The sequence below is a fragment of the Pituophis catenifer genome, unplaced genomic scaffold (assembly GCF_029215685.1).
Source record: "Pituophis catenifer annectens isolate HBS135680 unplaced genomic scaffold, rPitCat1.0.hap2 SCAF_16, whole genome shotgun sequence".
Lineage (NCBI taxonomy): Eukaryota > Metazoa > Chordata > Lepidosauria > Squamata > Colubridae > Pituophis > Pituophis catenifer.
In genome coordinates this window covers 1,039,632-1,060,544 of record NW_027256896.1, presented here as the reverse complement: position 1 = coordinate 1,060,544, position 20,913 = coordinate 1,039,632, and the positions used below count along the sequence as shown (strand labels likewise).

Below are 20,913 nucleotides of genomic sequence, written 5' to 3'. Positions count from 1 at the left end.
CCCCTTTCTGATTTCTCAAAAAGAAAGATGGTTCTTCAAAGAAGAGGAGCCACCAAATCTTGAGATGGCACCTAAGTTGGCCAAATGCTACATTTCTTGCTGTTGAAGGACTTTTATTGGTTTGATTCCTGTCTGGAATAAGGTTTAGCTTTTTAAGTGCACAATTTAAACAACAAAGTGTCCTGGAATACCAGAAACACATGTGCAGCATATATACACATTTATTGTCCCAAGTATAGCACTTATATACACCCAACTGTACATCAGAGAAGATATTAGAATAGACAGCTATTCTTTCTGGTACTTTAATTTGGCACATTCCTTTTTAACTTAGTTCTAAGTTCTTTCTAGGAGTAAAGAAAATGGAAAAGGAGGGAAAGAGAAGACAGTGACTTCTAAGAGTATCTGGGAGAACTATTTTTTTGGATTACCTTGGAAGTACTTGAAGTACTAGCTGGCCAGGAGAGATGGGCACTCTATCTGGCTGGCCCCTTGGGTATTCATGACACCTACAAACAAGGAATAGGGCTTTGATCATCTTGTTGGGGGGGGGCACCCACACCTCTCCAGCGCCCCTGTGTCTTGCCAGGTTTTGTGTGCACTTGCAGCCAAGTGTCACATGAGTAAATGCCACTGTAGTCAGGGAAATGGGAGTTACAGCTTTTCTAGAGTTTCCTGCTTAGAGGGAACACTGTTGCCCTTCTCTTTCTTTTTAATATAAAAATATCCTTGGACAGATAAGACAAGAACCACTGTACAGAATTCACTGCACCATTAGCTAAGAGTAAGTTTAACCCAGCACATAACTCGCCACATGTAAAAAAAAAAAAAAAAAAAAGGAAAGTACTTTTGAATACACTTGCAACCAATCTGTTGACTATACTTGCACCTTGTGGTATGTCAGCCCATTTTTCTGGGTCTGGTTTCGGTTTGCTCTGAAATCCCGTTTGGGAGAGGGTCACCTGCCCTTTCAGTAAGCTGGCACCTGGTAACCTTTGGGGCTGGTGTTCAGGGTGTCGGAGAATGGTGGGCTCTGATAGGTTTCTGTGCTTTCGATGCCACTGCTAGTGGGAGGGTGTCCCGGATATCCTGTCATGGGATCGGGGCCAAACTGATCCGTGGCAAAGAGAGACATGTCAGTCCCCATCCGGTATCTTTGGAGGGCTTTTACAGTCAGGGCAACCTGTAACAGCAAAGAAAGGTTTCTTAGCACTTAGGTTCCGTCTTAGGCCCAGGACTCTTCAATATCTTCATAAATGACTTAGATGAGAGAATAGAAGGGGAACTCATCAAATTTGCAGATGACATTAAGCTGGCAGGAACAGCCAACAACCCAGAAGACAAGCTCAGGATCAAAAAGATCTTGACAGACTTGAACAATGGGTTCAAGTCTGTCAACAACATGAAATTTAATGTGGAGAAAAGCAAGGATTTACACCTAGGCAGGAAAAACCAAAGGTACAATTACAGATTAGGCAAAATCTGGTTCAAAAACAGTAACTGTGAGAGGGACCTTGGAGCCAGCTGTGTGCGGCGGCAGCCAAAAATCTAATACAATCCTTGGTTGTATAAACAGACATAGAATCAAAATTATGTGACGTATTAATACCACTTTATAAAATGTTAGTAAAACCACACTTGGAATACTGCATCCAGTTTTGGTCACCACATTACAAAAAAGATGTGAAGACTTTAGAAAAAGTGCAGAAAAGAGCAACTAAGATGATTAAAGACCTGGAGATTAAAACATATGAAGAAATGTTGCAGGAATTGGGTATGTCTAGTCTAGTGAAAAGAAGGACTAGGGCTAACATGATAGTAGTATATACCATTATTTGAGGGGCTGCCACAAAGAGGAGGGGGGTCAATCTATTCTCCAAAGCACCTGAAGTCAAGACAAGAAACGAAACTAATCAAGGAGAGAACAACCTGGAATTAAGGAGGAATTTCCTGACAGAACAATTAACCAGTGCAACAGCTTTCCTTCAGAAGCTGTGGGTGCTTCATCACTGGAGGTTTTTAAGAAAAGACTGGACAACCACGTCTCAAATGGCATAGGGTCTCCTGCTTAAACAGGGGCTAGGACTAGAAGACCTCCAAGGTCCCTTCCAGCTCTCTTCTGATTGATTGACTTTTGCGCCAGCAGTGGAATTGACGAGTCAACCAATCAAACTACGCAGTTTCTTATATTCATGATTATAATATAAGAAGTTGATTATAACTATTAGTAATAAATTTGTGTGAACAGATTAGTATGAGATACACTGAACTCTTCTCAATAAATTTATATTCCTGCACTTAATTGGTAAAGCAAAAGTTTAGCTGGTTGTGTGGGGCCACTAGACTTGTTTCTTTAATAGCCAAAGTTATTTTGCTTTTGTTTTTCTAATTTTCCTCTGCTCTTTTATTCCTTCCCTCTGACTTCTCACAGATCCACCTTCCTTAGGATCAGGTATTACTACCCTGTTTCCCCCCAAATAAGACATCCCCTGATAATAAGCCCAATCGGGCTTTTGAACGCGTGGCAATAAGGCCAAGCGCTTATTTCAGGGTTCAAAAAATATAAGTCAGAGACTTATTTTCAGGGAAACACAGTGTCCTAGCTGAAGGAAATAGCTTTTTATCACAGGACATCACAGAGGGTCCAAAAGCATTCTGGGAAGACAACGATGGATGTTAATGGCTTGCAAGAGATCATTATCATCATCTTTAAAAGTTTTAAAGCACACGAGATTCCTTAGGAAGGCCAAGGCCAAGGCAAGTATTAGGATGAATCAACTGTATTCATCATGCTGGGGTCTAAGGAGCTCTGGAAGACCTTTCCACTTTCAGATGGACCTGGACTGGATTTATGGTCTTCTACTTGCAAAATCCTTGAATGCTAAATTTGGGGATCTTGTCCTCCTTCTGTCACTGATGACTGGATAAAAGAATATTGCCAGCTGAGAGCAAAGGACACCATCATAAGGAACAGCTTGCACAAATGTACGGATGTGTTTCTGTGGTGCTCTACCCTGCAAAGTATCATCCCATACAATGACTTGGTGAATAAAACTTTTTTCTTTTTGACCTACAGAAATAGAGCTCACTATCTTACGACCCCTACTTAAATCCCCTGTATTTTTTTTCCTTTATGTCCTGTATTCTCTGAGCAAAACTAAGAGATTTCTAATAGTTTACTAAAGGACCCAAAGTATTACAGCAGGATCTCATTTAAAAATCAAAACCCTCTTTTCTTTCTGATACTCTTGTACTTTCCAAATATAAAAAGCAATCCCCTATTTCAAACGTGTTAAAGCTTTTGTTATTTTTTTCTGCTTATCTTATTGGGCATCTCTTGAGAATGCTTTTATTGAAAAGGAGGCCCCTCTTTTGTCTGCCCTTATATATATATATCCCAATTTCTAAAATGACTCTGCAAGTGGCATTGGGGAGGGGGCAGCCCTCTCTCGCCTTAGAAGAGGTCTTTGGTGCCTGTTTTGCAAATGTTTTTCCTCTACTTGGCATAATATAGAGCAGCTCAGAGTCTGCTGGAGTGGGCAGCTGTAAACAAATAATCATATATTCTTATCATTAGCTGCTAAAGAATATATTACAGATCTTTTTTTAAAAAAATGTTCAATATCTCATCAATGTCTCCAAATATAAAACAAAAGTTCCAAATAATTTAGAACTCTTTACTTGTTAATGCCAACATCTATAGAGTGGCAGGAAATTTTTAAAAAGGCAATTGGGGGAAGGAGGCTTAGATATCAGGGCAAAGTTTCACCTCCAGCAAAGAATTTGACCAGAGATGTAGCATCTGTATTAATTTTCTATTCTTAGTCACTGCGTTTTGCTGAGTTGAGAAAAAAAGCTAATAAATCAATTTGGGTCATTCTCAGTTTCATTTTTGTAAGGGTGACTTCCTTTTTTCCGTGGAATAAATGTGGACTGGAAACTGTATCTGATGAGGAAAGATGGTCAATCTTCAGGTATTACACAAAAGATGAACTAGATGCCTGAATACAGAATAATGGATTTCAGTTACAATAAAGTCATCTGAATGTTGAAAAAAAATCCTAATATTAAGAACAGGTCAAAAGTTGCCCCCAGAGATAAGGAGAATCTCAGTGCCTTCTGCCGTGCCCTTAAAACCCACTTTTCCCAGCAAGCCGGGCTGGCTTAAGAAGAAATTTTTAAATTTTTTAAATGTTTTAATTGGTTTGTGATTTTTAAATTTTTGGGCCAAATGTATATATATTTTAATTGTTCTTAATATTTGTAGTTCATGTTCTTAATTCTGGCTGTGCACCGCCCTGAGTCCTTAGGGAGAAGGGCGGTATATAAATTGAAAAATAAAATAAAATAAAAATAACAAATAAAAAAGGCATCAATCACCAAAGGAGGGGCGACCTTCCTCTGCCTGGGGACCTTCCAGGGGCAGCTGGAAGTTCATTACTTTGAAATGCTTTGTTTGTGACCCCTCAACTCTCTAAGACAGTGGTTCTCAACCTTCCTAATGCCACGACCCTTTAATACAGTTCCTCATGTTGTGGTGACCCCCAACCAGGGGTGGGTTCTAAATTTTTTTACTACCGGTTCTGTGGGTGTGGCTTATTTTGTGGGCGTGGCTTGGAGGTCATGTGACCGGGTGGCCATGGCTATGTGTACAGGGACTACTCAGAGGGCTAAAAAAAGTCATTTCTGACAGGTCCTCACACTTTTGACTGGTCCTCACACTTATGACCATCCTCACATTTATGCCTGTGCAGCATTCTTAACAACCATGTCACTCATTTCACAACTGCTTCTCTTCAACATGGATAGGATAAGATAGGGCAAAAAATGTAAAATGTGAGGACAGTCGTAAGTTTGAGGACTGGTCAAAAGTGCGAGGACCAGTCAAAAATAACTTTTTCAGCCCTCTGAGTAGTCCCTGTGCACAAAAGGACTACCCAGAGGGCTGAAAAATGTGATTTCTGACAGGTCCTCGCACTTTTGACCGGTCTTCGCAGTTATGACTGGTCATCATTTATGCCCATTGTACAATTCTTAACAACCGTGTCACTCATTTCACAACTGCTTCTCTTCACCATGGTGACAAGATAGGGCAAAAACATAAATTGTGAGGACAGTCGTAAGTTCGAGGACTGGTCAAAAGTGCGAGGACCAGTCAAAAATAACTTTTTCAGCCCTCTGAGTAGTCCATATGCATAAAAGGATACAGCAATAGAGAGGGATGAAGGAAGGGAAGGGAAATTAGAGTAGGAATTTTAGAGTAAGAGAGGGAGGAAGAGAGGAGGAGAAGGAGAAAGAAAGAGGAAGTAGGGAGAAGAAGAAGAGGGGGGAAGAGAAAATAAGAAAGAAAGAAAAGACAGAGGTGGTAGGTTTGAGGAGAAAGATTGCTGTACAATAAAAAAGATGAAAGGGAAGAAAGCCAACCCCAAACAAATATAAAGATATTAAGATAAAGAATGAATTGTTAAACTTTAAAGAATAAAAGAGAACAAATAGTAATAAATAGCAATAATTAGAAACACACATACAAACATACAACGTATTTTCTTTGAACAGAGTATTTGGCCGGTTCACAAATTTAAACAGTTGTAGGAGGTTAGCACCCACCCCTTTCTTAGAAGAATGAAATATTTTGGGAAATATTAAAAAGGCAGAATATTATATTTCCCTGGATGAGAAATGGAGAAGCATATTTTACAGACAAATCAGCTCCCACCTTCCTGCCCCCCAACCTTTGTTAATGGGCTGGAGGCAGAAAGTCAATCCTTTGTCAAAGGACATTTGCAACACAATAGCAACAGAAACTAACACAATGGGCCCCATCATGCCATGTGATCCTGTCCACCATTAAACATCTTTCCAAGCAGTCTCCATGTTTCCAGTGTCTTTTTCCCCACTTGGAGCAGAACCCAGAAGGATATTTCTTCCAACACAGTATTTAGTCATTTCAATTAAATTTACAATTTCTATATTTCCTTTTTACCATATTTATTCCTCATCTATTTTTTTAAAAAAACCAATATTACCCTTCATCCTCATCTCTAATCTTAATCAAATTCAATTTTTCCCTTCTATTCTATACTATACCCCTTCGCATTGTCATCTATTTTTATATCTATCCTCACATTGGTTAATTATGTAATACAGTTGTTTAATACAAATTCAACATTTTAATATAAATCAATTAGTTATATAACTATCTTTTTTGTATATTAATCAATATGAACATGAATATTCCAATTATTTCCATGCAATCCAATTTCTTACACATCAATTAATTATATTTACCAATAATAATAAACCAAATAATTTCCCCCATATATTCCTCCAAACCACAACTTAACCAATTAATAGTATCTCAATTATTACAATTCCCTAGTTAAATAGAGCTTTTTTTCTTTTGTGTTTTAAAATCTTGAACCTCCTCTTTTGCCCTAAATTTCCCATTGTTTGCAGTTTTGCACTTACCTTTTTTGGTGAGGAAAAAGAAAAAGAAATCTCTCTGCCTCATTTTGTCACGTTGCAGCCTGCTTACTTTCAATTTCGCTTTTTCAGCATAGGTAGAGGGGAAAAAATCTGCTCCAGGAATTTACCTCTTTGCAGCTAGCTCTTTGAAGCCCCGCGGCAAGAATTTAAACAGTTTTTTTTTCCTCTAGCCATCAGCTGGGACTCCGGAGGCAGCAATAGATTGGGAGTGGGCGGGGTAAGCGAACGGCGACCGGGCAATCCAGCAGAGGCAGAGGGTGAGTGAAGGCATGGGGGGGGGGGCGAGAGAGGGCTTTGGCGACCCCTGGGAAATGGCCGTTCGACCCCCAAAGGGGTCGCGACCCCCAGGTTGAGAACCGCTGCTCTAAGAAATGAGCTGGCGAGAGGGAGGAACTGACCCAAAGCCACCCAGCCAGTTTCTGTACCTAAGGAAGGATTAAAACACTTTTCTAGTCTATTTACAGTGGGGCAAAAAAGTATTTAGTCAGCCACCAATTGTGCAAGTTCTCCCACTTAAAAAGATAAGAGAGGCCTGTAATTGTCATCATAGGTAGACCTCAACTATGAGAGACAAAATGAGAAAACAAATCCAGACAATCACATTGTCTGATTTGCAAAGAATTTATTTGCAAATTATGGTGGAAAATAAGTATTTGGTCACCTACAAACAAGCAAGATTTCTGGCTCTCACAGACCTGTAACATCTTCTTTAAGAGGCTCCTCTGCCCTCCACTCATTACCTGTATTAATGGCACCTGTTTGAACTTGTTATCAGTATATAAGACACCTGTCCACAACTTCAAACAGTCACACTCCAAACTCCTCTATGATGAAGACCAAAGAACTGTCAAAGGACACCAGAAACAAAATTGTAGACCTGCACTAGGCTGGGAAGACTGAATCTGCAATAGGCAAGCAGCTTGGTGTGAAGAAATCAACTGTGGGAGCAATAATTAGAAAATGGAAGACATACAAGACCACTGATAATCTCCCTCAATCTAGGGCTCCATGCAAGATCTCACCCCATGGGGTCAAAATGATCACAAGAACGGTGAGCAAAAATCCCAGAACCACACGGGGGGACCTAGTGAATGACTTGCAGAGAGCTGGCACCAACGTAACAAAGGCTACCATCAGTAACACACTATGCCGCCAGGGACTCAGATCCTGCCGTGCCAGACGTGTCCCCCTGCTTAAGCCAGTACATGTCCGGGCCCATCTGAAGTTTGCTAGAGAGCATTTGGATGATCCAGAAGAGGATTGGGAGAATGTCATATGGTCAGATGAAACCAAAGTAGAACTGTTTGGTAGAAACACAACTCGTCGTGTTTGGAGGAGAGAGAATGCTGAGTTGCATCCAAAGAACACCATACCTATTGTGAAGCATGGGGGTGGCAACATCATGCTTTGGGGCTGTTTCTCTGTAAAGGGACCAGGATGACAGTGTACAGGAAAGAATGAATGGGGCCATGTATCGTGAGATTTTGAGTGCAAACCTCCTTCCATCAGCAAGGGCATTGAAGATGAAACGTGGCTGGGTCTTTCAGCATGACAATGATCCCAAACACACTGCCCGGGCAACGAAGGAGTGGCTTCGTAAGAAGCATTTCAAGGTCCTGGAGTGGCCTAGCCAGTCTCCAGATCTCAACTCCATAGAAAATCTTTGGAGGGAGTTGAAAGTCCGTGTTGCCCAGCGACAGCCCCAAAACATCACTGCTCTAGAGGAGATCTGCATGGAGGAATGGGCCAACATACCAGCAACAGTGTGTGCCAACCTTGTGAAGACTTACAGAAAACGTTTGACCTCTGTCATTGCCAACAAAGGATATATAACAAAGTATTGAGATGAACTTTTGATATTGACCAAATACTTATTTTCCACCATAATTTGCAAATAAATTCTTTCCAAATCAGACAATGAGATTGTCTGGATTTGTTTTCTCATTTTGTCTCTCATAGTTGAGGTCTACCTATGATGACAATTACAGGCCTCTCTTATCTTTTTAAGTGGGAGAACTTGCACAATTGGTGGCTGACTAAATACTTTTTTGCCCCACTGTAAGCTTTGTTTCATTTACTGAAGAAATGCAAACTAGATTTTTCCTATTTGTAGAGAGAAAAACATGTATTAATGCTTTCCCCTTTTACAGTTTTCCCACTGACTTCCTAGAAGTGCTTTGAATCCCTTTTGTTGCATATTATCTGAATGTTATTCTGAATTCAGCATCAGCTTCTCAAGACATAATGCCAGAAAGAGTCTCATGATTTAGTTGATTTTAACAGAAGTTTTTTAGCATGTGTTTTTTCACAAAACCATTATCAAGTAAACTCTTAACTAGGGGATCTGATTAGTTGACTGGCTTGGGAGAAATTACTATTATGATTATTAGCATCAGGCAACTGTCAATTTTTTAGCTGAGCCAAGGTGGTGCAGTGGTTAGAGTACAGTACTGCAAGCTATTTCTGCTGACTGCCGGCTGCCCGCAATTTGGCAGTTCGAATCTCACCAGGCTCAAGGTTGACTCAGCCTTCCATCCTTCCGAGGCTGGTAAAATGAGGACCCAGATTGTTGGGGGCAAACCGCTTAGAGAGGGCTGTAAAGCACTGTAAAGCAGTATGTAAGCCTAAGTGCTATTACTATTGCTATTGCTATTGCTGTCTATACTTGAGGAACTTATCCGAAGCCCCACCAGGTCTTGTTCACCGGAATTCAGACACCACGCAAAGCCCCAAAATATTAAACAGGACTGTGCAATCAGAGCCCCACTTTTCTATACATCATATGGCACAAGTATGTATACCATCTTGACGTTTTGACACACATCCACCAATACACATACAGATGCCTTTCTTGTCAGGGATCGTGAAGGATATAAATATAGCATTTTAAAACATGAACACTTAAGGCACAATTAGTGCCTGCAGGCTACCCCTCACCTGGGCAGGGGGGGGCAGAATGTATTTTTCTTACCCAGGAAATGATGGAGAAGAAGGAGAAGGCAATGGCTGCTCGGGCAGCATCTCCTCCTTGTGATGCCCCTTTGCTGGCAGGGGTCCGCTGCCACTGGTTGGCGAGAAAGCAGAATGCCACAAACCAGAGGAAGGACCAGAAGCCTGTCAAGCAGAAAAAACAGTCAGCACCCCGGTTGGTTGGATAGATTTCAAGGTAGACCAAGGAACTCGTGGAGGCTGCTGGCATCCTGGAAGATCAGAGGAGAACAACTATCAACTGTGGAGTTGTCAGCTTCATGTCAGAGCAAGGGCCTCTTTATGTGCACTTGGACAACATGCTCCAAATAACAGGACTAAGCAAAGGTTTGTGGCCATCAAATTGTGCCTGGCTAACCTTATCTCTTTGGGCAGAATTTCTAACTCGGTAGATCAGAGGATGCGTTGAGACACAGCATAACTGGAACTTTGTTGTAGCTCCTCTAAATCTCTCCTAAAATGCTCTTGATATAACATGGGCTAAATTAAAGTACTGTTAGGTGGCCCCACAGTTGTTTGAATGACCACACCAAGCGCCTCCACTTCAGCTTTGAGTCTAGTTTCCAGTACTGCGCTGCACCTCTCGGTCCTGGGCTCTGTCCAGTTCAATTGCCATCAGTGACCTTGATGAGAGATCGGAGGGGATGCTTGTAAAGTCTGCAGATGACTCTGCTGAGAAGAGTGGCTAAAGCATAAGTTGAAAAGAGAAGATCAAAACCTCACATCCTGGGCTGAAACAAACAGAGAAGAAGGTGAAGTCCTGCACTGCAGCCTGCACTGTCTCTAAGAACAGCTGGAGAGGCAGATGCTCTCTTGGGGTGGATAAAGAGGAGCAGGGTCCAAACCCTGGGGAATAAAGCAGGCCGCCCTTCTCTGCCCTGGTCAGACCCCATTTGGAACACTGTGTCCAGTTTGGGGCACCAAAGTTCAAATGAACAGTGACAGATTGGAGTAAGTTTACAGGAGAGATACTGGGAGGGAAACCAACCCCTGTAAGGAACAGTTAAAGCCCTGACTATGCTCAACCTACAGAAAAGGTGTCTGAGGGGAGGTGTGGGAACAGCCCCCCCTCAAGATATCAGCAGGATTGCCACACAGAAGAGGCCTCCTCTCTTATCACAAAGGACACAACCAGGACTGCAGCAAAACCCCCTCTGAAGGGGATTCAGGCTAGACGTCCGGATTGCGCAAGCTGTCAGCCAGAGCAAGAAATCCACCCCATGCCAACTTCCACTCTGCAAGGAGGCAGGGCTCCGATCATATGCCCAGGCCCACCGAGGTGGCCTTTTCTACCACCTCCACTCTGGGTTGCCCTCTGTTATTTTTAACAATACTGTAATATGCTTTATTTCGAAGTTCTACTCCAGGCAGTCTCCGACTTACAACATTTCATTTTTATGGATTGTTCAAACTTACAGTGATAGTGAAAAAAGTGACTTATGACTGTTTTTGACACTTATGACCATTGCAACATCCCCATGGTCATGTCATCAAAATTCAGACGCTTGGCAACTGGCATGTAGTTATGACAGTTGCTGTGACCCAGGGTCATGTGATCAGCTTTTGCGACCTTCTGACAAGCAAAGTCGATGGGGAAACCAGATTCACTTAACAACCATGTTATTAAGTTAACAACTGCAATGATTCACTTAACAACTATCACAAGAAAGATCAATAAAGCTGTGTGTGCAGCGGTGAAATCCCCCTGGTTCTATCTGGCTCACCGAACCGGTAGCGCCGGTGGCAGGAGGCTCCGCCCACCCACTGGGACGTCATTACATCCCTTTTTTTACCATCTGCGCATGTGCAGAAGAGGCACGCGCATAGCACACGCGCACTCCCATGTGCTACCGTTCCCGAACCGGTAGCGAAGGTAAGTGGATTTCACCACTGTGTGTGTGTATGTGATGGCAAAGGGGGAGGGGGGAATGACAGGTGATAAAGACCAGAGAAGCTCGGAGCTAGTTGGTACCAGCATCCAAGGCCAGGCAGCCTGAGAAAATATGTGAATTATCACAAAACATCTCAGCATTCTCAAAACACTTCATCAAGTTCTGATTGGCTGAAGATGAACTGGTCACGGGGAGAGGGCTGGAAACCTTTCTGTATCTTTTGAGCGCAGGAAACCCAGAGTTTGCCTGACTTTACTGCAGTCAACATCTCTTAGTAAAAGAACCTTTCGCTTCGACCGAATGGAGTTGAGGGTCTTTCTTGCCTAAGGGATCAGATTAGGGCAGGTCTGACATTAGGCGAGCTCTAGGGTTCCCATGCTCAAAAGAAGTCTGACAGAACCTTTGCATTATCTTGTCGAAAATAAAGGGGCCAAGTGTGCGCAGGAAGGTCCTGTCTCTCGTTGCTCTGCAGCCCTCTGGGCTTCCCAACCTTCCCTTCAATTCCAAGGCAAGCTTCAAAGCAAAAGCACTCCCACACCACGTCATCACCCATGAATGCAGCCAGCTGGAAAACACCCCCAAGGGAAACATAAAAGCCATTCCCAAATGCCTTCAGAATACACTGAGAAGATGAGAGGAAGAAGAACATCTGAGAAGTTGTAAAACAGATTTTAACACAATAGTTTTATTGCCTGAACTAACTGTTTTTGCTTTTCTTTGGTTGGATTTCCATCAGAATTGAGCACAACTAAACACCGTCCTTCACACACCTGCAGTTGGTCAAGCACTTTGTAAGACACGCTTGTGCCAGCCCATCCAGCCTTGGTCCATGGGCAGTTGTGGCACAAAGCCATGCTCACTGGGTGCACTAGGTCAGGCTCAGGATGTGTGATTTCGTCTGTTTGGGGAACCAGGCTGTTATGCAAAGCCATGATCTTGTTTATTTTGGCACCATATGCTATGTGGATACAAGAATGTTTAGTGAACCCAAGCCCCCGTGTGAGTCAAGCTCCCCGTTCCATCCCAGCGGACATACCAGAAAAGCCAAGGTCCAAGAGGACAACACGCTTTCTGTCCTTCACACTGCTGATCTGCTGGAAGTAGAGGTCCATCACCAGGAAGAAGCTGCAGGCCAGGAAAGCCAGCAGTCCTATTGCGATGCCATAGTTGCAGGCGCCTTCATTGCTGTTGAAGATGCAGTGCAGCACCGGGGACTTATCTGTGTTCACATAACCCTCATTGATGATGGAGCCAAACACCACAATAGAGAACACCTGCAATGGGCGGGAGGGGGAGGAGAGGCAGGTGAAGGAAAGAGAGGAACAATGTGCAGTTGAAACCTCAGCTCTTTCCAAAAGGATTCATATTATACCATGTTTCATTTCTGGTCCATCCTCAAAACAACTTATATAAACCAGAGAAAACATGCTAAAACGTATCAAGAAAGGATCAAGAATGCCTGTATTTGTGTATCTGGAGAAGGTCTTCACTCTCTGATTATTGTATAAAACATACAATAAGGGGAAAAGTATTGTATAAAACAACAAAGGGGAAAAGTTTGGGAAGGGAAGAGGAAAAACAAGTACAAGCTCATCCCTATTAAAACTTGGCCCAATGAGAACAGCGCATGCCTCTAGGATGGGGGCAGTCAGTCAGCCCCAAGCAGAGGCCATCACCCTGCCTGGGTCTTCTCTAGCCTGCCCTTCAGTGAGAGCTGCCATTCGCTGATGGTCAAGGGGAGAGCAAGGTACTTTACGGAAACAAGATTAGGATGGATTATTTTAAAAGTAGATGTTATCTTGCCCCCTCCACTTTAGCCTTGCTCCATAGGGGGAACCAAGGGAGGGTGTCAAATCAAGTGGTGATCTCAACCCCATGATTGAACATTACCTAATCAATCACAGAACCTAAGCCTTGTATGTGTATGCGGTGTACGTCCCATGTAGCAAAGGCTTTGACATGGCCAGCATCCTTCTTCATGGATGTTCTACCCCGCCCAAGGCCCCTGGCCTTTTCTATTCATCTGTCCAACCTTTGGTCATTCGCCAGATGCTGCATCAGGGCATCTTCACAAACCATGGGGTGAAGTTCCAAAAAGCATTTTAAAGAACCACAGATGGATTTCTAGCATAGGTGACAGAGGCAACTAAAGCAGCCGAGAGGATCTACAGAAAGTCCCTGTGGCCACAGGACAGGAGGAACTGCAGGCTTTCTGACAGAAGAGTCCCGCAGGGCTTGGAAGCTGCTTGGAAAGAAGCCCTGGAAGGCTGGAAAAAGCCAGGGTTTCGCTGACCTCTGAGTGGAGGAGAGCAGCTATTCCAGTTGGAGGGCAGCAATGATGCAACCTCAGTTCCCCACAGAAAGCTAGGCAGGATGGAAGCCTATTACTCTGGGGATGAGAAACCACAAGGACTCCCAAGATGAGAGCGGGAAATGTCTAAGAAAAGACCATGGAGAGAGAGTTGCCGATTGTGGCCAGGAAAACCATATGAAGATGTCTAGGTAAGTCAGAGAGACTCGATTCCCTTTCTGAAGCCAGGAGAACTTCTAAACTCTTCCTCAGAAGAGGGAGGGCAGAAGAGGAAGGAGAAGAACAGGGAAACTTGAGGAAAGGTCCCTATGTTGGAGGTAGAATAGAATAGAATAGAATAGAATAGAATAGAATAGAATAGAATAGAATAGAATAGAATAGAATAACAGAGTTGGAAGGGACCTTGGAGGTCTTCTAGTCCAACCCCCTGCCCAGGCAGGAAACCCTACACCACTTCAGACAAATGGTTATCCAACATCTTCTTAAAAATTTCTAGTGTTGGGGCATTCACAACTTCTGCAGGCAAGTTGTTCCACTTATTAATTGTTCTAACTGTCAGGATCTCCTTAGTTCTAGATTGCTTCTCTCCTTGATTGGTTTCCACCCATTGTTTCTTGTTTGACTCCCTCTTCTTTGTGGCAATCCCTGAGATATTGGAACACTGCTATCATGTCTCACGATACTAGTCAGCACAGGTATCCTTTGCCACAATTCTGTAAGCTAAGAGTTGGAAGTAGCAATGAAAAATAAAACTGGGCAATTTTGCCTCCATCGTGCAAATCAAGTCCGTTTCGGATTCCTTCCGGGGAGGCAAATCAGAGACAATCTGAGAATTGTGCTGGACACCCTAGAGTACTATGAAGAACACCCCGAAAAACAGATGGCCTTAATCTTTGTTGACGCCCAAAAGGCATTTGACAATCTAAATTGGAAATTTATGACCAAACAAATTGAGATAATGAAATTCGGAACAAATTTTGAAATGATGATAAAATCAATCTATGATAATCAAAAGGCGAGCATCCTGGTAAATGGAGATAGGACAAAAATATTTCAGATTAGCAAGGGGGTAAGGCAAGGCTGCCCCCTGTCACCACTATTGTTTATTTTGGCCCTAGAAGTTTTGTTACGGAAAATTAGAATTAACGAGGAAATAAAAGGTCTAAAGATTAGGAAGGAGATCTACAAGATGCAAGCATTTGCAGACGATGTAGCCTTAATTCTTGAGGACCCCATAGAATCGGGACCAAAAGTGCTAGAGGAATTGGGTAAATATGGAGAGGTGGCAGGCTTCACATTGAATAAAACTAAAACTAAAGTACTGACCAAGAATGCAACTGAGAGTCAGAAAAATGAGATAGCAGTAGTGTTAGGACTACAGGTTGTCAAAAAAATTAAATACCTAGGAATTTGGATTACATCAAGATGTTCTACGTTAAAAGAGGACAACTATATCCCCTTAATTAGAAAAATGAAACAAGACCTCGATAGATGGAAGAAAATAAGATTGTCACTTTTGGGCAAGATAGCCGCAATTAAGATGAATATTCTCCCCAAAATATTATTCCTATTTCAAAATATACCGGTGAATTTAGACAAAAAGTTTTTTTTAGAATTAAATAAAATCATCAGAGAATTTATATGGGAGGGGAAGAAGCCGAGGTTTTCCATTAAAATTTTAAGGGGCAAAAGAGATCTAGGAGGATTTGGGCTCCCCAATTGGGAAACATACTACAGGGCAGCTAAGCTAGTTTGGATAAGAGATTGGACCACCCTGGAAAATGAGAGGATTTTAACCCTTAGAAGGCCACGATTTACAAAAAGGGTGGCATGCCCACATTTGGGACGTAGAGAAGAAAAGGAGAACATATTTTCATAGACACAAAATTAGAGATTCATTGATACAAACATGGACCCCGATTAGGCAAAGATATTATAAAAAAGTCCCAAGTTGGCTCTCTACGATGGAGCCCCTGATCTACCCCAATAGATGGGGAATGGAGAAAATGGGCAGGTATAAAGATATCTTAGATGAAGGAGGGAATCTCAAATCAAATGATACCTTGAGAGAGCAAGGAATAATTTTAGATTGGTGGACCTACTTACAAATAAAATCTAGATACCAGAAAGACAAAGAACAATACGGATTAGAATTTGCACCTAATGGGTTGGATAAAGTCCTGATGGGAACAGGCAAAAAGATTTTGGCTAAATTGTATAATTATTTACTAGATGATGATAAGGCTGAGGATATAACAAAGAATCAAATAAACGCATGGGAGAAAAATATTGGACGAGATATAAATTTTAGTGAATGGGAGGAGGCATGGAATAAGAACCTTAAATTGACTAGAGCGGCGACATACAAGGAAAACCATTACAAGATGCTCCATAGATGGTATCTAGCCCCGGCCAGGCTAACAAAGATATATCCTAATATACACCCTAATTGTTGGAAATGTGGCTATGGTCAAGGCACCTTCTTTCACATGTGGTGGACATGCCCGGAAGCGAAAGGATATTGGAGTAAGATCAGGAGATGGTTACACAAAATAATTGGGGAAGATATTGAATTAACACCGGAAATATTTCTCCTGGTAGTAGTAAAGAAGCCATACAGAAAGAAAAAGATCCACTTAATGATCCATATAATTACAGCTGCCAGACTGGCGTATGCACAGTCTTGGAAAGAGAAAACCCAACCACCAGAAGAGCTTATAATTAGGAAAATATTGGAGTGCGCAGAGATGACTAAACTAACCCATGAATTAAATGATGATGAGAAGTCAGATTATTATATTGAGTGGGAAAGGTGGTATAAGTGGATGCATGATAAAATGAAAGAAAGAGTAAAAGGTGTGCTAAACAAAGGTAAAAAGTAATTTGAAATATCACCACAAATATTTTTTTGTTTATAGTTAAAACACTGCACATTTGATGTTAATTGAAAATGTCAATATACTTATGTTTTTTTAAAAAACTCAATAAAGTTTTTTTTCAAAAAAAAAAAGAGGAAGTCCGTTTCAAGCCTTCCTTGCCTTGATGCTTTTCTCTCCTTGACCCCCCTGCCTGCAAGCTCCTCCGGTCAAGAGGGGCTATCAGAGCCCCTGTGAAACTGAGCTTCTTAGCAGGACCAGAGCAGCAGTTCTCAGGCGCAGCACGGAAGAAGCTTTGGCCTAATGGAAGCTGGGCTCTGGACTGTGAAGTGGCAACACACAAGCTGTCAAAAAGAAGAACACCTGGATAACAGGCCTGCACAGAAGAAGGAAATCCTGACCAATCCTGACCTCCCAATGGTTAATATATGAGACAGGGCCCTTGGATCTCCTATTCTCCATTCCAAATAGCCTCGTTTATTTTTTATTTATATCCCACCCTTAGGTTTTAATGCCTAAGGCGGAACTCGAACTCACTGTCTCTTGGTTTCTGCCTGGTGCCTTTAGCCTACACCAAGCTGCTTAGCAATTCCCCAGCAGTTTGGGTCTGCATTAAATTAGTGCATCAGTCAAGATCCTGAGATCTGCAGGAACCACTACATTTTCAACAATCTTATAAAGCTTCAAAAATGTTTGTTTAGCATCCCTCTCAGTTAAAGCCCAGGCAAGATCAGAAAGGGGCACATTTTAATTACAGCACCAATGCTAATGTGCTCAGCGCATTGTGAGCAGAAAATTCATCATTTAAAATTCCTAATATAGAGGGTGCTTTAGATCATAGACAAAAACAAACTAGATATCCTGTTAGGAAATGATTATTACCTAACTTGTTGGGTTGGCAATATATAAACCATGAATATAGCTTTAAGACTGCTGTATTGCCTGTATTGTGTCCTGATTGGTTAGCTCTGTAGCCAATGTCCTTAAAAGGGAGCTAGAAACCTGGTTTGTTTCTCTTTGCTTCTTTTTGCTGATATCTTTGCTGTTTTGCTGTGTGCTTTTTGCTGTGTTTGTTACTGTTTGCAACTGTTTATCATGTATGACTACAACGACTGGTAAGAAGACTTTGTTATTGGATTATCCCTGGACTATTGTATAACCATCTACTGCTTTATATGTGAATGACCTGGACTGTTTACTGGACTGTGCCTTATTACTATTTCCTGAAAGTAAACACAACTCAGTGTATCTGTGTGTTGGCTGTGTTATTTCATAACTACTCTCAATCGCTTTCATGTGCATACCCTTGTTACTCAAGAGTTGCTCTGCAAATTCCTCAACATATCCGGTTTATACTATTAATGTTCAGATTAGATAACCAGTTTAATTAATTTACCTGAGGTGCATTGGATGGCCTCAGATGACGGCATCTGAAGAAATCAAAGGCAACTCAAGATCTTCAGGGCAAATTAAGGCCATGATAACAGATTCAGTGAGATTTGTGAGGCAGAGATTCTATGTATGATAAAGGGCATCAAGTAGACATTTTTCATGACACCCCCCCTCGGGCGGTCTGAAATGCTTTCTCAATCGAGCAACAGGTTGCACCACATGACACAGAGGGTCTTCCAATTCTGCAAACAGGTTGCATGGTGGTGATGGGAAAGGGTGAGTTTGGGGCAAGTTCAGGAACAAAGCCAAGAAGAGTTGCAAGATGGCAGGGACCTTAATGGAGCAATGTGCATTTCAATCCCCTGTCCTGCTGCTCCTTACTTTGGGTTACTTCAGAGCCTATATTTAAGTAAAATAATAGTTTTTGAAAAATTCATACTCATTGCCAAGATAGAGGAGATCTCTGCCTGGAGTCCTACTCCACTGGACTTTCACTTTTCAAAGCATGTCTGGTTTTTGGAACTTGTACCAGTGATGCAAAGCAACACATTTATTTCATGGAAGGCCTCTGGTCTTTTGTTCCAAGGAAATAACCATGGTGGGCAGTGGCGACTCTTCAAAGTTACAATGATCGGAGGCTAAAACATATGAAGAATGGTTGCAGGAATTGGAGATGTCTAGTCTAATGGAAAGAAGGATGAGGAGAGACATGATAACAGTCTTCCAGTATCTGAGGGGCTGCCACCAAGAAGAGGGGGTCAGCCTATTCTCCAAAGCAGCTGGGGGCAAGACAAGAAACAATGGATGGAAGCCAGTCAAGGAGAGAAGCAACCTAGAACTAAGGAGAAATTTCCTGACAATGAGAACAATTAATCAGTGGAATGACTTCCCTCCAGAAGTTGTGGGTGCTCCAACACTGGAGGCATTTAAAAAGAGGCTAGAGAGCCATTTGTCTGGAATTATAGCGTTTTCTGCTTGAGCAGGGGGTTGGACTAGAAGACCTCGATGGTCCCTTTCAACTCTGTTAATCTGTTATTCAGTCACTGATGCCTCCTCTTTTTTTATATATATATAATTTTTATTAATATATTCTATACACTAATACACAAATAAAATATACAATCCTGCCACCATGGTATAATATGATTACATTGTCCATAAGTATAAAATCATTCCTTTATACATACATATTTGCCACCATATATATATACATCATCATATATCTATTCTATCCCACCTTTTCTGGACCCAATCGTACCATACTTTCCAACTGTTATAAAATTCTGAATCTTTTTTACCATTGATCAATCTAGTTAGTCTATCTGATTCCGCACACCATTAATTTTATATATTATTTTCAAATCTATCGGTAAGTATTGATTTTTCCACTCCTGCGCATACGCTAATCTTGCTGCAGTGATAATGTGAATCAACAAGAACCATATATCTGATTTAACATTCAAAGGTTTTGCCCCCAATAGGAAAATCTCAGGTCTTAATTCCAAATTAATCTGTGTAATTTCCAAAATCCATTGCCGTATTTTTTTCCAATATTTAACCGCCTGTGGGCAGGTCCACCATTGGTGAAAATAGGTTCCATTGCTGTAACCGCACTTCCAACAGCAGGCAGATGTCCCGGGAAACATTTTAGCTAATCTCGCCGGGGGTAGATGCCACCGGTAGACCATTTTATATATGTTTTCTTTATATGAGGAGGCCATGGTTAATTTCATATTTTTCAACCAAATCTGTTCCCATTGCTGGAAGTCAAGGGGATATCCAAAATTTCGCCCCCATGCTATCATACAATCCTTCACTACATCCTGTCCTATCTGCAGAGACAATAAATATGCATAACATTTAGATAATATCCCTTTCCCTCCTTCTAATAAGATCTTATCCAAATCTTGTCTTTTACGGTAGATTCCTTCACTATGTAAATCTTTTTTATACCTGGAGTGCACTTGAGAATAAGACCACCAGTCTATCTTATATCCTTGAAGAGTTAATAATTCTCGTGACTTCGGATTACCCTGAACATCCAAGAAACCTTCATACGTCAAGGTTTTCTCCCCTTTATACAATGTCGGGTAAACCTGAGCTTCCTGCGCCGAAATCCAACATGGAACTTTTGTATATACTCTTCTTCTAACCTTTTCCCAAGTGTACCCAAGCGTCCTACGTAAATAGTGATCATCAAAGTGTCTAGGGTGGCCGGATGCTCCCGGCCATAGGAAATAGTGCCAGCCATGTTGAAGACCGGCTCCCTCAAATGTCAAAAGTCGTCTCTTTTGTAGGACCATCCATTCTTTCACCCAAATCAAGTTTGCTGCTTGGTGATAGAGCTCCCAATTTGGGAGTCCAAATCCTCCTCTATTTTTGGGTTCTTGTAACATTTTAAGTCTAATCCGCGGCCTCTTTCCCTGCCAGATAAATTTAGATATACTCCTATCCAAATTTGATGCCTCCTCTTCTTTGCATCAGATGAATGCTGGTCAGTTAAATTCTCCCCTGGATAAACAGAGGTGTTCCTCTTCCTAGGAATGTCAGCCATGAAACCTGACAAAACTGTAGCTGTTCCTTCCTTTGACGAAAGTGAAGGACGACCCGGCTAGGAAAAAATGTATACAGGAAGTGCCAACCGTACCTGATGGAAAGCCAGCAAGTAAGGAAGAGACTGCAGGGGAGCATGGAGAATGGAGCTGAAAGGCCAAGGATAGGAAGGGGAGGACTGTAAGCCATAGTGTGTGTGTGTGTGTGTGTGTGTGTGTGTGTGTGTGCGCGCACGTGCGCTTTAATCATACTGTAATTCCTATCATATTGATGATGATGCTAAAAAGTTAAGCAAAAACTCCATTTTGCATTGCAAAGGACTATTGAAAAAACATATAATCCAATGCCATCTTGCAGACAAAAGCCAGTTAGCAGGAAGAGGGAAGAGGCCAACAGGGCTCTTTCCTAACATTCT

General features: G+C 41.9%; 1 protein-coding gene across 1 annotated transcript in view; it reads right to left on the bottom strand.

Moving 5' to 3' along the window:
- Nucleotides 1-970: 970 nt before the first annotated feature.
- SYNGR3 (synaptogyrin 3) overlaps nucleotides 971-20,913 on the bottom strand; it is a 43,073-nt gene continuing 23,130 nt past the window's right edge. Inside the window, exons 2-4 of the mRNA XM_070954943.1 lie at nucleotides 12,403-12,640; nucleotides 9,458-9,600; nucleotides 971-1,183 (exon numbers count right to left, since the gene is read on the bottom strand). Of these exons, the coding sequence (XP_070811044.1) occupies nucleotides 971-1,183; nucleotides 9,458-9,600; nucleotides 12,403-12,640 (594 nt within the window). The remainder of the gene's footprint in view (nucleotides 1,184-9,457; nucleotides 9,601-12,402; nucleotides 12,641-20,913) is intronic.